The following is an 18,131-nucleotide window of genomic DNA, read 5'->3' as shown; positions in this document are numbered from 1 at the left end:
GGGCACCGTAGTACATTCTCACACTACTGGGTCATTTTCAAAGGTTTAGCAAGGCTAAAAACAACTCATATCTTTCCAGGAACAGTACTCTCAGTGGGTTCCATCTTTGAAGGTGACCACAATAATTTCCACTGCCCATAAACATAAAAAATCCTGCATAGAAAGTCCTGGATCCAGAAATACTTCTCTGTTTGAGGCCATCCCGTTAAGTTACACAGGCCTAAACCAGATTGTCTTTCAAAACAAGAGAACAAAGCTCAAAATGGAATCTCAATAATTCTATTCTTTGTCAATACAACGGCCTCAAATCAACTCTAAAATCGCCCAAAACAAAGACTAGCGTGTCTGTTCCCATGACAACCCTTTCAAACTCGGAATTCTGTTTGGAGTTTGAGGAGGTTGGAATGACCTTTGGCCTGGAGGTTTATGAGGGCACTTCATCTGGGTTCATAACATCCTAATTCTACTGGTGCCCTAGTAACTGTAATTGAAGGATTTCCAAACAATGACCACCCCCCTCTACCCCGCGCCCACCACACCACTCGTCACTTACCCCACAGACCAAGCGTGGTCTGGGTGTAGGCACGAAGCACAACAAGTAAACAGGGACATGCATCATTCTTTTAGGGATCAAATCTTATGTTATCATGATAGCCTCCACCTATCCAGGATGCGTGCTTACCTTGTTGTAGTAGTGTAGCTGTACTCTATGCCACTGACCATCACTGACCCCACTCAGGACAAAGGGTAATACGGTGGTTTTGGCTTCTCCTACAGCGATGGAAACAGGACAAAGTCAAACAGGAAATAGTTAAATCGACACGGAATCCATTCCAACTGAGTTTGGCGCTTTTCATAGATACCTCCTCTCACTTCTCTTTCTATCTTTGAAGTCACAACCCTGAGTGTGTGACACCCAATGGCAGCCCTGCCACTTGGTTTGGTATAAAGCTGAGGGATGGGGCTGGGGAAGGTTTGGTATAAAGCTAAGGGATGGGGCTGGGGAAGGTTTGGTATAAAGCTGAGGGATGGGGCTGGGGAAGGTTTGGTATAAGGCTGAGGGATGGGGCAGGGGAAGGTTTGGTATAAAGCTGAGGGATGGGGCTGGGGAAGGTTTGGTATAAAGCTGAGGGATGGGGATGGGGCAGGGGAAGGTTTGGTATAAAGCTGAGGGATGGGGCTGGGGAAGGTTTGGTATAAAGCTGAGGGATGGGGCTGGGGAAGGTTTGGTAAAAAGCTGAGGGATGGGGCAGGGGAAGGTTTGGTAAAAAGCTGAGGGATGGGGCAGGGGAAGGTTTGGTTTAAAGCTGAGGGATGGGGCTGGGGAAGGGTTGGTATAAAGCTGAGGGATGGGGCAGGGGAAGGTTTGGTATAAAGCTGAGGGAGGGGGCAGGGGAAGGTTTGGTATAAAGCTGAGGGATGGGGCAGGGGAAGGTTTGGTTTAAAGCTGAGCAATGGGGCAGGGGAAAGTTTGGTATAAAGCTGAGGGATGGGGCAGGGGAAGGTTTGGTATAAAGCTGATGGATGGGGCAAGGGAAGGTTTGGTATAAAGCTGAGGGATGGGGCTGGGGAAGGTTTGGTTTAAAGCTGAGTAATGGGGCTGGGGAAGGGTTGGTATAAAGCTGAGGGATGGGGCAGGGGAAGGTTTGGTATAAAGCTGAGGGAGGGGGCAGGGGAAGGTTTGGTATAAAGCTGAGGGATGGGGCAGGGGAAGGTTTGGTTTAAAGCTGAGGGATGGGGCTGGGGAAGGTTTGGTATAAAGCTGAGGGATGGGGCAGGGGAAGGTTTGGTATAAAGCTGATGGATGGGGCAGGGGAAGGTTTGGTATAAAGCTGAGGGATGGGGCTGGGGAAGGTTTGGTTTAAAGCTGAGGGATGGGGCAGGGGAAGGTTTGGTATAAAGCTGAGGGATGGGGCGGTGGAAGGTTTGGTTTAAAGCTGAGGGATGGGGCTGGGGAAGGGTTGGTATAAAGCTGAGAGATGGGGCAGGGGAAGGTTTGGTATAAAGCTGAGGGAGGGGGCAGGGGAAGGTTTGGTATAAAGCTGAGGGATGGGGCAGGGGAAGGTTTGGTTTAAAGCTGAGCAATGGGGCAGGGGAAAGTTTGGTATAAAGCTGAGGGATGGGGCAGGGGAAGGTTTGGTATAAAGCTGATGGATGGGGCAAGGGAAGGTTTGGTATAAAGCTGAGGGATGGGGCTGGGGAAGGTTTGGTTTAAAGCTGAGTAATGGGGCTGGGGAAGGGTTGGTATAAAGCTGAGGGATGGGGCAGGGGAAGGTTTGGTATAAAGCTGAGGGAGGGGGCAGGGGAAGGTTTGGTATAAAGCTGAGGGATGGGGCTGGGGAAGGTTTGGTATAAAGCTGAGGGATGGGGCAGGTGAAGGTTTGGTATAAAGCTGAGGGATGGGGCTGGGGAAGGTTTGGTATAAAGCTGAGTGATGGGGCAGGGGAAGGTTTGGTATAAAGCTGAGGGATGGGGCAGGGGAAGGTTTGGTATAAAGCTGAGGGATGGGGCAGGGGAAGGTTTGGTATAAAGCTGATGGATGGGGCTGGGGAAGGTTTTGTATAAAGCTGAGGGATGGGGCTGGGGAAGGTTTGGTATAAAGCTGAGGGATGGGGCTGGGGAAGGTTTGGTATAAAGCTGAGGGATGGGGCTGGGGAAGGTTTGGTATAAAGCTGAGGGATGGGGCTGGGGAAGGTTTGGTATAAAGCTGAGGGATGGGGCTGGGGAAGGTTTGGTATAAAGCTGAGGCATGGGTCTGGGGAAGGTTTGGTATAAAGCTGAGGGTTGGGCTGGGGAAGGTTTGGTATAAAGCTGAGGGTTGGGCTGGGGAAGGTTTGGTATAAAGCTGAGGCATGGGTCTGGGGAAGGTTTGGTATAAAGCTGAGGGTTGGGCTGGGGAAGGTTTGGTATAAAGCTGAGGGTTGGGCTGGGGAAGGTTTGGTATAAAGCTGAGGGATGGGGCTGGGGAAGGTTTGGTATAAAGCTGAGGGATGGGGCTGGGGAAGGTTTGGTATAAAGCTGAGGGATGGGGCTGGGGAAGGTTTGGTATAAAGCTGAGGGATGGGGCTGGGGAAGGTTTGGTATAAAGCTGAGGGATGGGGCTGGGGAAGGTTTGGTATAAAGCTGAGGGTTGGGCTGGGGAAGGTTTGGTATAAAGCTGAGGGTTGGGCTGGGGAAGGTTTGGTATAAAGCTGAGGGATGGGGCTGGGGAATGTTTGGTATAAAGCTGAGGGATGGGGCTGGGGAAGGTTTGGTATAAAGCTGAGGGATGGGGCTGGGGAAGGTTTGGTTATTTTAATATCGGTGCTACTGATCCAGATCAGTGAACACTATTATAGTTAGATAGACTGTCGGTTAATGATTGTTTACTTAGGCTAATACCTCCATGGCAGTAAACTGCCAAACTCAACACAACACGGTCCAATGGGTGAACTGCATGATCACTGTTTACCCTCAATTTTCTCAGGTATCTGAGGGTTGGCTCCATAAACTCTGACCCCTGCCCAGTTGGTCAGAACCTCCCTGTTAATGAGATTTAGTATTTCACAGAGAGGGGGATATGAGAGAGAAGTGAAGTGAAGCAAAAGGAACAGAGTAAATGGAAGTCTGGCGGCCATCTCTTCTCTGCATCCTTTACGTTCTTACCTGCTGAGAAGGTGAGCTGGATTTGTTCCTCGATGATCTCCAAGGCGATGAAGTCGTGCTTCTCGTTAAACCTTCCGTTGTAAAGCAGCAGGGCATTCCTCTCTCTGGTGGCAAACCTGCAGGCCATACAGGAGGTCAGACAGGAGCAAAGGTCACATTGATTGTACAGTACAGTACAGGCTTGGGGTAAAAAACATTTAAATTCCAGAAGTACAATGAAATTCTAACTCCAATTCCAATTATTTTCCAATGCTTTTCAATTAGGAAAATTTGGAATTGGAAATTCATTTACTTTCTGAATTGACTGAAATTGAAATGGAATTGGCCCTAACCCTGGTACAGTATATAATCATTGATTGTATCGTATATTATAACTTATTATACAGTACAATATATTTTTTATCATTGATTATACAGTACACTGAGTGTACAAAACATTAAGAATACCTTCCTGAAAGAAATCCTGAAAGAAATCCACAGGGATGCTGGCCCATGTTGACTCCAATGCTTCCCACAGTTGTGTCAAGTTGGCTGGATGTCCTTTGGGTGATGGACCATTCTTGATACACACAGGAAACTGTTGACACAAACCGGTGCACCTGGCAAACCGGTGCGCCTGGCTCCTACTACCATACCCCGTTCAAAGGTGCTTAAATATTTTGCATTGCACACATACACAATCCGTGTCTCAATTGTCTCAAGGCTTAAACCTGTCTTGAGGTGAAAGAATGGGGGAGAGTGGGACACATTGAGAGACAAATTAACCTGGGAAATGACGGACAATGAGAGTGAAAAGGGAAAATTGAAAAAATTATCCTATTGAACTAGGGACAATGAGAGGAGCAAAAGGAATTTGGAAAATTACGGAGGGAAGGAGGATTGGTGCGGACAGACATAGAACCAGAGCTAGTACTGGGAGCCATTCCGCTGTGTGTCATGAACCCTTTGGCACGTAGCGGGTACGGACACAAAAGTCAAAAGCCATATGGCACAGGGCAGCGTCACAGGAAACCATGATCAACAAAGCCAAACATCTAGAGTCCCCTGGCTCCACGCATCACTTCCTGTTTTTACCTTTGCCAGGGAACCTGAGCTGGACGCTAGGAAGAGATGTTTCACTACAGCCTTGATATATAAAATGTCACTCCAGGCAAGCTCTTAAACTTTTAATGTATTTCAAATTAAAAATGAATACTATTTGAACCAATATCTGCATCTAACCACTGGATGAAATGGCTTGTGCTTCTTTCGTGAAAAGAGAACACAAATGTCAAGGCTGATGTACCAGCCCTGTGATTCAGCACTTCTGTGATTTGAGGTTCAGATGTGCCTATGCCTAAGCATGTCCAGTGAGTGAGACAAAGAGAATGGGGCGATATTTATTTGTGTTTCCATGGATACAGCCATTACTGCTTATTACAAAGGGTTGTATGTACAGTACCAGTCAAAAGTTTGGACACACCTACTCATTCAAGAGTTTTTCTTTATTTTTCCTATTTTCTACATTGTAGAATAATAGTAAAGACATCAAAACTATGAACTAACACATATGGAATCATATAGTAACCAAGAAAATGTTAAACAAATCAAAATATACTTTAGCAATTTCAAAGTAGCCACTCTTTGCCTTGATGACAGTGTTGCACACTCTTAGCATTCTCTCAACCAGTTTCATGAGGAATGCTTTTCCAACAGTCTTGAAGGAGTTCCCACATATGATGAGCGCTTGTTGGCTGCTTTTCCTTCACCCTGCAGTCCAACTTATCCCAAACCTTCTCAATTGAGTTGAGGTCGGGTGATTGTGGAGACCAGGTCATCTGATGCAGCACTCCATCACTCTACTTCTTGGTCAAATAGCCCTTACACAGCCTGGAGGTGTGTTGGGTCATTGTCCTGTTGAAAAACAAATGATAGTCCCACAAGCGCAAACCAGATGATGGATGATGTATCGCTGCAGAATGCTGTGGTAGCCAGGCTGGTTAAGTGTGCCTTGAATTATAAATAAATCACTGCCGGTGTCAGCAAAGCACCATCACACCTCCTCCTCCATGCTTCACAGTGGGAACCACACATGCAGAGATCATCCGTACACCTACTCTGCATCTCACAGCGGAAAAAATGTCAAATTTGGATTCATGAGACCAAATGTTCATTGCTCGTGTTTCTTGGCCCAAGCAAGTGTCTACTTATTATTGGTGTCCTTTAGTAGTGGTTTCTTTGCAGCAATTTGACCATGAATGTCTGATTCACACAGTCTCCTCTGAACAGTTGATGTTCAGATGTGTCTGTTACTTGAACTCTGTGAAGCATTTATTTGGGCTGCAATTTCTGAGGCTGGTAACTCTAATGAACTTATCCTCTGCAGCAGATTTAACTCTGGGTCTTCCTTTCCTGTGGCGGTCCTCATGAGAGCCAGTTTCATCATAGCGCTTGATGGTTTTTGCGACTGCACTTTGAAACTTTCAAAGTTCTTGAAATGTTCCATTTTGACTGACCTTCATGTCTTTAAGTAATGATGGACGGTGGTTTATCTTTGCTTATTTGAGCTGTTCTTGCCATAATATGGACTTGGTCTTTTACCAATTAGGCCTATCTTCTGTATACCACGTCTACCTTGTCATAACACAACTGATTGGCTCAAACACATTAAGCACAAAAGAAATTCCACAAATTAACTTTAAATTAACACTTTTTTTATGTGTTATTTCATAGTTTTGATGTCTTCACTATTATTCTACAATGAAAATAGTAAAAAAATAGAAAATAGTAGAAAATAGTAAAAAATATATAAAAACCCTTGAATGAGTAGATGTATCCAAACTTTTGACTGGTACTGTATATTCAGACATGGCGTTAGATGTGTACCATTTGGCTCAGTACTATGTCAAAAAATCTCCAGGTGTTCTTGAGTGCAAAGAGAACACCACCCCTCCCCCCCCCCAAAAAGCCACTCATACACACGTACACATTATTATAGAGACATGTTATAAGATACATAGGTGTACTTACATGAAGGACACAGTGAAGTGAAACCTCTGCCGTAGCCCTCTGAAGGTGATGAAGGACTGGCCAGGGAAGCTGCGGGTGCTCATCTCACAATAGGGTTTCTGGTACTCCCCTGGGGGGCACTGGCACACAAACCCCCCCACCAGGAGATCCACACACCTGGCCCCGTTCTTACACACCCCCGGGACGCAACGGCCAGAGCGGGAGTTCACCTCACAATGCTCACCTGTAGGAAGGGAACAGAAACGGGCGGCCGGGGTATAAAAAACTGCTGAGTATAAAAAACTGAAAAACTGTTATTGACAAAAGTTGAGGTAGGTGTGTAAACAGGTACACATGTTCTCCTTTAAATCCTCCTTTCAGGCCTATATATTGTGATGTGTCCTCGACGAAGCCCCACAAATATATTTTGGGGAACAAGCTGAAATCAGTCAGGTTTTCAGCAGACACAAGTTCAACTCCATTACAATACAACCTACAAGCTAGTCTGAATGGACTCAGAAAGAGGGGGGTTGGGGCCCCCTTCACAGGCATGTCAAAACACAGCAGATTGTAACCACCATGCTCTGTGACCCAGACTGACCCTTGGCTCTTTGCTGGAACCAAACGGCCTGTGGCATAATGACAACAGGACAATGGAGTGTCTTTGGCCAAGCAGCAGGCCACCTTGGTGGTCTGTAAGACACCTGTCACGAACTGTCAGCAACCCACACTGACACTGTCCTGCCTGGTTAACTAGACCTGAGATGTGTTCCGGAGGTGACACCAATCAAATGGATGCTGATGTCAGTAGTGATGACATCACTCTGTCCTTTCCCTAGCAGCTTGGGGTGACAATTAAGGGGTCACGTACTGAGCTGAAAGATAGCTCCCAATAAAAACACAGGAAAGGATCATTTACAGTATGGTAACAATGTATTACACGCCAAGGCTTTAATATTGAAGCGATAGGGAACAGAGACAGGAAGACCACAGAGAAATGTGTGTGGAAAGTGAAGTGGGATTATGTCACCGTTTAAGGGTCATTGTATTACATATTATGAAAGAGAGCACCAAGGAGTCAAGAGATGATTTTCCCACAGGTCAAAAGGAACATTGTCAACCCCACAAGGTCTTTGCATTCCAATGTGCCACTACCAGATCTATTTCCAGCTCCTAGTGTGGGGTGTTGTGTGTTGCAAATTACCCTGACAAGATCTGGATAAAGAGAACACCTATGACTTACGGAGCACGGAATTCCAGCAGGTAATGACCCGACTGCAAGACAGATAATCTCCGGTTTGGAGGGAATTACAAGGGATCTTTTTCCCGAAAGTGTGAGAAACCTGAGGCCAACACTGTCAGGTCAACCATCATCAGCCACGTTATGACTTGAGACTACCTGGAGCTGGCCAAGAGTCTTCAAAGCATAGAAGGCTAGGGTTTGATTAACAGGTAATAGCCTCTCTGCAGAATCATGGTTTTGGCTGTGGGCCATGTCTTTAATATAGCGGGAATATTAAGCTCTGTAGACAGACGCTATGTCAAAGCAGATGTGAGTTCTCGGTGGGGGTAGGCATGTCTCTATCTAAGTACTAATGACACAGAGACTAACCCTAACCCTAAACCAATGACAGAGAGACTAACCCTAACCCTAACAACAGAGAGACTAACCCTAACCCTAACAACAGAGAGACTAACCCTAACCCTAACAACAGAGAGACTAACCCTAACAACAGAGAGATTAACCCTAACCCTAACCCTAACAACCCTAACCCTAACCCTATCCCCTCCTCTCTTCTCCAGACCATTTCCGGAGACCTTCTCCCCTACCTCACCTCGCTCATCAACTCATCCTTGACCGCTGGCTACGTCCCTTCCGTCTTCAAGAGAGCGAGAGTTGCACCCCTTCTGAAAAAACCTACACTCGATCCCTCCGATATCAACAACTACAGACCAGTATCCCTTCTTTCTTTTCTCTCCAAAACTCTTGAACGTGCCGTCCTTGGCCAGCTCTCCTGCTATCTCTCTCAGAATGACCTTCTTGATCCTAATCAGTCAGGTTTCAAGACTGGGCATTCAACTGAGATCCCTCTGTGTCACGGAGGCTCTCCGCACTGCTAAAGCTAACTCTCTCTCCTCTGCTCTCATCCTTCTAGACCTATCTGCTGCCTTTGATACCGTGAACCATCAGATCCTCCTCTCCACCCTCTCCGAGCTGGGCATCTCCCGCGCGGCCCACGCTTGGATTGCGTCCTACCTGACAGGTCGCTCCTACCAGGTGGCGTGGCGAGAATCTGTCTCCGCACCACGTGCTCTCACCACTGGTGTCCCCCAGGGCTCAGTTCTAGGCCCTCTCCTATTCTCACTATACACCAAGTCACTTGGCTCGGTCATATCCTCACATGGTCTCTCCTATCATTGCTACGCAGACGACACACAATTAATCTTCTCCTCTCCCCCTTCTGATAACCAGGTGGCGAATCGCATCTCTGCATGTCTGGCAGACATATCAGTGTGGATGACGGCTCACCACCTCAAGCTGAACCTCGGCAAGACGGAGCTGCTCCTCCTCCCAGGGAAGGACTGCCCGTTCCATGATCTCGCCATCACGGTTGACAACTCCCTTGTGTCCTCCTCCCAGAGTGCTAAGAACCTTGGCGTGACCCTGGACAACACCCTGTCGTTCTCCACTAACATCAAGGCGGTGACCCGATCCTGTAGGTTCATGCTCTACAACATTCGCAGAGTACGACCCTGCCTCACACAGGAAGCGGCGCAGGTCCTAGTCCAGGCACTTGTCATCTCCCGTCTGGATTACTGCAACTCGCTGTTGGCTGGGCTCCCTGCCTGTGCCATTAAACCCCTACAACTCATCCAGAACGCCGCAGCCCGTCTGGTGTTCAACCTTCCCAAGTTCTCTCATGTCACCCCGCTCCTCCGCTCTCTCCACTGGCTTCCAGTTGAAGCTCGCATCCGCTACAAGTCCATGGTGCTTGCCTACGGAGCTGTGAGGGGAACGGCACCTCCGTACCTTCAGGCTCTGATCAGGCCCTACACCCAAACAAGGGCACTGCGTTCATCCACCTCTGGCCTGCTCGCCTCCCTACCTCTGAGGAAGCACAGCTCCCGCTCAGCCCAGTCAAAACTGTTCGCTGCTCTGGCACCCCAATGGTGGAACAAGCTCCCTCACGACGCCAGGACAGCGGAGTCAATCACCACCTTCCGGAGACACCTGAAACCCCACCTCTTTAAGGAATACCTGGGATAGGATAAAGTAATCCTTCTACCCCCCCCCCCAAAAGATTTAGATGCAATATTGTAAAGTGGTTTTTCCACTGGATATCTTAAGGTGAATGCACCAATTTGTAAGTCGCTCTGGATAAGAGCGTCTGCTAAATGACTTAAATGTAAATGTAAATGTAACAGAGAGACTAACCCTAACCCTAACAACAGAGAGACTAACTCTAACCCTAACAACAGAGAGATGGGAAAGAAAGACCATAGCAAAGTCAGAGTGAAAGGTGAAAGAAAGACTGACGTGAAAAATAGCAGATCAAGAATGGGGTGAAATGAAAAAGAGTCGAGTAGGAAACCAAAAAGTGGATAACAACACTCACCGGTGAAGTCCTCCGGACACTCGCAAGTGTACCCGCCTTCCCTGCTCCGGCACTTGCCGTTATTCTGGCAGGGCCCTGAGTAGCACAGGTCAATCTCCATCTCACAGTAGTCCCCCGTGAAACCTGCTGGGCATCGGCAGCGCAGCCCCGTCACCGGGTGGATAGGCCGGAACAGCACCGTATCCGAGGACACGAAGGGTGCCGAGCTGTTGAACCTCAGCACCGACACACACTTCATGTAGTTCTCACAGGGCTCGCGGAGGCAGATGTTATCGTCAAAGGGCAGCACACGCTGGCTGGACACCAGGGTGAGCAGAGTCCGGTTCAGATAAATCTGCTCCTGCAGGGCTTCTGAGGGGAAGAAAGGTCCAGGGGGGATGGTGCCCCCGGATCCTCCAATGGGGCGCAGGGCGGAGAAGGTGACGTTGAGGATGCTCCCTTGGACGTGTGTGTCCTTCTGGATGTTGAAGACGAAGACGCCATCAGGGCGGGTGGACAGGACCGCTGCCACTCCCTCCATAAAGAGGGTGAGCAGCGGAGATAAGAAGCGCTCTTGGGACATGTTCTCAAGGCGCACCGTGATGCTGTTGGTCAGCATGTCGTCAGTGATGATGGTGACACGCAGGGTGCAGAAGGCCGTTACACGGTGGACACCGTCTGGAATCAGAGACAACCAGGATCAACAAGGGTCACAGATTAACACTTTAAAGATACATTAAGGACACAAAGGTCATGTCAGTCAACATTTAAAAACATAACCCATTAACCTAATTGCAAACAAAGCACTGCTTTTCACCTCTGCTGGCTTGTTCCACTTTAAAGTAATGCCTTTTGGTTTGAAGAATGCTCCAGTAACTTTTCAACTTTATCACCACAATAAAGCAAGATTCTTCAACAATGATCACTGGAGAAAGATTCCTACTGACTGTGCCCACTTTTTTATCCAGTGCCAAATCCAAGGTAAAACTCCAACCTGTGAACATTAGCGCAGACAGTGTTTCCTCCATTTAAACTGAAATTTCCTGACAGTGTTCGACTGGCGCTTAAATCTCACAGCACCTTCTCACTTTTATACAAAGAGTTTGGGGATTTGTGATATTGGCTAGCAAAGTAGGTAGAAGCACTTTCAAGTTCACTGTTGCAACACTAACAATACAGTGCATGAATAAATGACATGGTGTAGTGTTCCTTGTCAGTATCTGACAGACATAATGTCCAATAAACCATCGCCCTACATCATCGCCCTACACCATAGTCCTACACCATAGCGCTACACTATAGCCCTACACCATCGCCCTACACCATAGCCCTACACCATAGCCCTACACCATCGCCCTAGACCATAGCCCTACACCATAGCCCTACACCATAGCCCTACACCATTGCCATACACCATAGCCCTACACCATAGCCCTACACCATCGCCCTACACCATTGCCCTACACCATCGCCCTACACCATAGTCCTACACCATAGCCCTACACCATAGCCCTACACCATCGCCCTACACCGTAGCCCTACACCGTAGCCCTACACCATAGCCCTACACCATAGCCCTACACCATAGCCCTATAGTAAGAGATGAAGGACTATGCCTAAAACCAGTGGGTTGAATAGGGTCAAGGGAATTATTTCCAGATTGTTAAGGCTTTGTTTGGCGTGCTCCTTTCTCTCTCCCCTGATGGTTCTTCACAGTACCCCTCTACCATGTGAACGCAGAGTGGTATAATTACCAAACAAAGAGGACAAGGTTTCGACTCTTGTTACACTGTCCTCTCACATACTGTCAACTCAGCCAGACACGCAAGGGTAGACACAACAAAAGCCCCCCCCAACACACACACACACACATGAAAGATCCCCAGTAGCAGCTGGTCATACAAAGACATATGGTGCCAAGACACACAAAGGTTTGTAGACAAAAGAGAGATTTTCTGTACTTGTGACCTTGATATGCACCACATAATTACAAGGAACATGTATTTGTGTATATTAAGTATCTACAATCTGGGAAACTCTACCGCAGTCCAAATCCATGCTTGTCCCTACCCCACTCAGATACCATATACTTTACCTCAGGATCCAATGACCGCATTCCGATTAGAGGTCGACCGATTATGATTTTTCAACGCCGATACCGATACCGATTATTGGCGGGCCCAAAAAAAAACAAGCGGATACCAATTAATCGGCCAATTTTTTATTTATTTATTTGTAATAATGACAAATACAACAATACTGAATGAACACTTATTTTAATTTAATATAATACATAAATAAAATCAATTTAGCCTCAAATAAATAATGAAACATGTTCAATTTGGTTTAAATAATGCAAAAACAAAGTGTTGGAGAAGAAAGTAAAAGTACAATATGTGCCATGTAAGAAAGCTAACGTTTAAGTTCCTTGCTCAGAACATGAGAACATATGAAAGCTGGTGGTTCCTTTTAACATGAGTCTTCAATATTCCCAGGTAAGAAGTTTTAGGTTGTAGTTATTATAGGAATTATAGGACTATTTCTCTCTATACGATTTGTATTTCATATACCTTTGACTATTGGATGTTCTTATAGGCACTTTAGTATTGCCAGTGTAACAGTATAGCTTCCGTCCCTCTCCTCGCTCCTACCTGGGCTCGAACCAGGAACACATCGACAACAGCCACCCTCGAAGCAGCGTTACCCATGTAGAGCAAGGGGAACAACTACTCCAAGTCTCAGAGCGAGTGACGTTTGAAACGCTATTAGCGCGTACCCGCTAACTAGCTAGCCATTTCACATCGGTTACACCAGCCTCATCTTGGGAGTTGACAGGCTTGAAGTCATAAACAGCGCAATGCATTGCGAAGAGCTGCTGGCAAAATGCACGAAAGTGCTGTTTGAATGAATGCTTACGAGCATGCTGGTGCCTACCACCGCTCAGTCAGACTGCTCTATCAAATCATAGACTTAATTATAATATAATAAACACACAGAAATACGAGCCTTAGGTCATTAATATGGTCGAATCCGGAAACTATCATCTCGAAAACAAAACGTTTTTTTCTTTCAGTGAAATACGGAACCGGTCCGTATTTTATCTAACGGGTGGCATCCCTAAGTCTAAATATTCCTGTTACATTGCACAACCTTCAGTGGTATGTCATAATTACGTAAAATTCTGGCAAATTAGTTCGCAACGAGCCAGGCAATGAACGCAAGAGCAGTGACACAATTTCATGTTAGCAGGCAATATTAACTAAATATGCAGGTTTAAAAATATATACTTGTGTATTGATTTTAAAGAAAGGCATTGATGTTTATGGTTAGGTACATTGGTGCAACGACAGTGCTTTTTACGCAAATGCGCTTGTTAATCATCACCCGTTTGTCGAAGTAGGCTGTGATTCGATGAGAAATGAACAGGCACCGCATCGATTATATGCAACGCAGGACACGTTAGATAAACTAGTAATATCATCAACCATGTGTAGTTAACTAGTGATTATGTTAAGATTGATAGCTTTTTATAAGATAAGTTTAATGCTAGCTAGCAACTTACCTTGGCTTCTTGCTGCCCTCACGTAACAGGTAGTCAGCCTGCCATGCAGGCTCCTCGTGGAGTGCAATGTAAGGCAGGTGGTTAGAGCGTTGGACTAGTAACCAGAAGGTTGCAAAAACAAATCCCCGTATCCCCCCTGAACAAGGCAGTTAACCCCCGTTCCTAGGCCGTCATTGAAAATAAGAATGTGTTCTTAATTTGACTTGCCTAGTTAAATAAAGGTGTAAAAAAAACATTTTAAAAATCGGCAAATCGGTGGCCAAAAATACCGATTACCGATTGTTATGAAAACTTGAAATCGGCCCTAATTAATCGGCCATTCCGATTAATCGGTCGACCTCTAATTCCCATTACGTCTTACAAAACCCACTTAACAAGATGAGAACGAAAGCTATCTGAATATTTGCCTAAAGAACATCTTTCAAGGCTTTTATTTGTGTTGTATCATGCAATACAATATAAAAGCAGTACATTTGAGGTAAACATTAAATAGGCCTACCAAGCCCATCCTGGTAAATAATCTTGAGCTATAAAATGCTTGGATCACAATAGAAATTCGAAGGCACTCTGACTGAAGACAAACAGGGTGATACACAACCAACAACTTGCTAAAGGCAAGGCACTGTACATTTGGTAAGATGTCTGCACCCTGTTCCCTGCATTAGCATTTATTATAAGTGGTTAGGTGGTTAGATCAAATTGGTTACATAAACATAGGATACGGCGAATGCCTCAGATTTAGAACCCCCTCTGGGTGGTTCTAAACTCTTAATAATGATGAACTATTGCTTAACAGCATATCTTTGCATTGTAAAATGAGAAGACTGGTACAAACAGAAGAAATATGCAGTAAATTGAAGAGGCAGCATTTGCCAGACAACTTGTTACTTCAGTTTAAAAACACAACAAGGTTCATTAGCGGATGACAAGGTTGGGCAAATAGCAAATAGCAGATGACAAGGGCAAATAGCGGATGACAAGGTTGCAGATACCACCAGCAAACAAATTAACTACTTTAAAAAATCTAAATGCTTTTTCACTTTAAATTAAACGGAATAGTCTGATCAGCAATAATGAATTAGTAGGCAGTAGCATGGTGGTGCAGACCCTGGTAATAAATAGTGCATTAAAATCCCAGTCTAACACAATTACAACCTTTGAAATGGGACTAGGTTAAGGTGAGCTGTGTGTAGGACTGGGTTAAGGTGAGTTGTGTGTAGGACTGGGTTAAGGTGAGCTGTGTGTAGGACTGGGTTAAGGTGAGCTGTGTGTAGGACTAGGTTAAGGTGAGTTGTGTGTGGGACTGGGTTAAGGTGAGTTGTGTGTGGGACTTGGTTAAGGTGAGTTGTGTGTAGGACTGGGTTAAGGTGAGCTGTGTGTAGGACTGGGCTAAGGTGAGCTGTGTGTAGGACTGGGTTAAGGTGAGCTGTGTGTAGGACTAGGTTAAGGTGAGCTGTGTGTGGGACTAGGTTAAGGTGAGTTGTGTGTAGGACTGGGTTAAGGTGAGCTGTGTGTGGGACTGGGTTAAGGTGAGCTGTGTGTAGGACTGGGTTAAGGTGAGTTGTGTGTGGGACTGGGTTAAGGTGAGTTGTGTGTAGGACTAGGTTAAGGTGAGCTGTGTCTAGGACTGGGTTAAGGTGAGTTGTGTGTAGGACTAGGTTAAGGAGAGTTGTGTGTGGGGCTGGGTTAAGGTGAGCTGTGTGTAGGACTAGGTTAAGGTGAGTTGTGTGTAGGACTGGGTTAAGGTGAGCTGTGTGTAGGACTGGGTTAAGGTGAGCTGTGTGTAGGACTGGGTTAAGGTGAGTTGTGTGTGGGACTGGGTTAAGGTGAGTTGTGTGTAGGACTGGGTTAAGGTGAGCTGTGTGTGGGACTAGGTTGAGGTGAATTGTGTGTATGACTGGGTTAAGGTGAGCTGTGTGTAGGACTAGGTTAAGGTGAGCTGTGTGTAGGACTAGGTTAAGGTGAGCTGTGTGTAGGACTGGGTTAAGGTGAGTTGTGTGTGGGACTGGGTTAAGGTGAGCTGTGTGTGGGACTGGGTTAAGGTGAGTTGTGTGTGGGACTGGGTTAAGGTGAGCTGTGTGTAGGACTGGGTTAAGGTGAGTTGTGTGTGGGACTGGGTTAAGGTGAGTTGTGTGTGGGACTAGGTTAAGGTGAGCTGTGTGTAGGACTGGGTTAAGGTGAGTTGTGTGTGGGACTGGGTTAAGGTGAGCTGTGTGTAGGACTAGGTTAAGGTGAGCTGTGTGTAGGACTGGGTTAAGGTGAGTTGTGTGTAGGACTGGGTTAAGGTGAGTTGTGTGTGGGACTGGGTTAAGGTGAGTTGTGTGTAGGACTGGGTTAAGGTGAGTTGTGTGTAGGACTGGGAGACTACTAGCTATGCATTATGGACAGGGGAGTGACAGATGGGAGTTCAGCAGGCTGGGGGACACAGACGGATCAAATGTCAACATTAGCCATTAGCTCTTCCCTGCCAAGACACCCTCCCTCCTCCCAATAGGGTTGGTTATTCCTTGACAAAACACCCTCCCTCCTCCCAATAGGGTTATTCTGTGTGAACATGGAACAAAAAACGTCAATCGGATTCAGTATTTTCCAGGAATTTAGCACAAAGAAATGTCCTTTGGAGGAAGATGTTTCTGTTTCTCACAGAATGACCCTACTGAGACAAACAACTACTTTTATCTATGCTCTTTCAAGACCTAACCTCCCTTTTCTTTCCAATGACAAACACCCGACCCAACATAGAATTTGATTCACCACCTCAAACACAAATCGATAAATCTTAAATGGCATAGTGATGCTTTAGATCTTCAGATATACTGGACATAATATTTGTTTTTTGCCATCAGTACTGTCTTTACAACATATTTTTGGTAAATAACAAAAACAACAAACTGAGCATTTGGCATGTTGTATTTCAGGGTCTAAAAAGTAAATTAAGAAACAATCAACCCCACTACGCCCCATCACAGGCATAGGCATTGCATTTTTGGCAGACAAGGAGTGCTCTTAATTGTCCGTGACCTCTTAGCGATGTGAGGAAGAATGGGGTCACTGTTATAGCCAGGCAGAGCACTGTTATACCAAAATGACAAGCAGCTGCACTGAGGGGCTAACTATTTCATTACTCCTGGCAGGTTTGAGGTTAGCTACTTCGTTTAGCTTTTAGCTGTGGTCTGTCTTATTACATCAACTGGTCGTGCAGACAAGTACGGTTGATATAAATAATACGGATTAGGTTGAAGCAATGTTGAAAGTAAGAGTTTAAGATGAGAAGCTTTAAAATTGAAATGACGTAAACAAAGACAGAGATACTTTTCTAAATGAATGTCCCTGTGAATGTTCAAGTCCTCACAGTTGGAATGTAACCCGTCTGAGTACACTAATCCATGTCATTACCCACCATTGAATCCACAGGTTTGAAAATACCGTACAATATAATTTGGGTGGATGTAGGCTAACACTGTGAGAAATCTAACATTTCTTTTAGCTCAACAGATTGTCAAAGGCAATGTCGCACTGTTGACTGTATTGGATCCTTCTGCGTCTGAATTGTAGCTAATCAAATGACATCCCTTCGCTTTCCATCATTAACAGGGTCTATGTTCCACAAATCTAGGATCCTCCCATTGCGCTTTGTCAATCGCTCTTTATGTAGAAAGATTATAGTATGTCTGCTAGATCAGTAGCACAACATACAAGATGTTCTACCTCCCCAAAAAAGCCTTGGCAACAGCATTGCTGGTGGCTGACCCAAATAATGCATTGGTGCTTGGTGCTGGGCCATTGGCCAGCCATCGCACAAAGAGCCCTGGGAAGGACAACAGTCAGTGTGCCAATCTGCCTCCCCAAGTGCACACTTTGAGCGTGGAGCGGCACCCGAACATGAGCCTTTCCCAGCCCGTCATAGAGAAATTTTATGACATTTCTTCAGCAGCACATGGTGGAGAAAAGTAATGACACCTTACTTGAATCCATGTCAAATAGCTTTGTTATACTTTACACAGAACAAACTAAATCTAGGGATTGCAGGAGATGCTTCAGAAATGTTGACACACACCTGGAAAATCCTTAAAGAATCCAGCCACCCAAGCCATAGATTGTTCTCTTTGCTTCCACATGCCAAGTGGTACTGGTGCATCAAATCTGACACCAACAGGCTCCTGAACAGCTTCTATACCCAAGCCATAAGACTGCTAAACAGCTAACAGAATATCTGAGTTGAGCCCTTTTTTTTGCACTGTCTTTATGCACATTCACGCACACTGCAACACACACATAACATGCACACACATTTATACTGACTCTACACACATGCACACCCACTCACATACAATCATCAT

At 45.9% G+C, this 18,131-nt stretch overlaps 1 protein-coding gene across 4 annotated transcripts in view; it reads right to left on the bottom strand.

Moving 5' to 3' along the window:
• LOC115192766 (cadherin EGF LAG seven-pass G-type receptor 1) overlaps positions 1–18,131 on the bottom strand; it is a 90,458-nt gene that overhangs the window by 51,075 nt on the left and 21,252 nt on the right. For all 4 annotated transcript variants that reach the window (XM_029751598.1, XM_029751595.1, XM_029751596.1 and 1 more), the window contains exons 2-5: positions 10,251–10,907; positions 6,655–6,877; positions 3,646–3,761; positions 683–771 (exon numbers count right to left, since the gene is read on the bottom strand). In XM_029751598.1, the coding sequence (XP_029607458.1) occupies positions 683–771; positions 3,646–3,761; positions 6,655–6,877; positions 10,251–10,907 (1,085 nt within the window). The remainder of the gene's footprint in view (positions 1–682; positions 772–3,645; positions 3,762–6,654; positions 6,878–10,250; positions 10,908–18,131) is intronic.

The sequence above is a fragment of the Salmo trutta genome, chromosome 4, assembly GCF_901001165.1.
Source record: "Salmo trutta chromosome 4, fSalTru1.1, whole genome shotgun sequence".
Classification (NCBI taxonomy): Eukaryota; Metazoa; Chordata; class Actinopteri; order Salmoniformes; family Salmonidae; genus Salmo; species Salmo trutta.
Note: the sequence above shows the minus strand (reverse complement) of the source record. Positions and strands in the feature narration are given on the sequence as shown.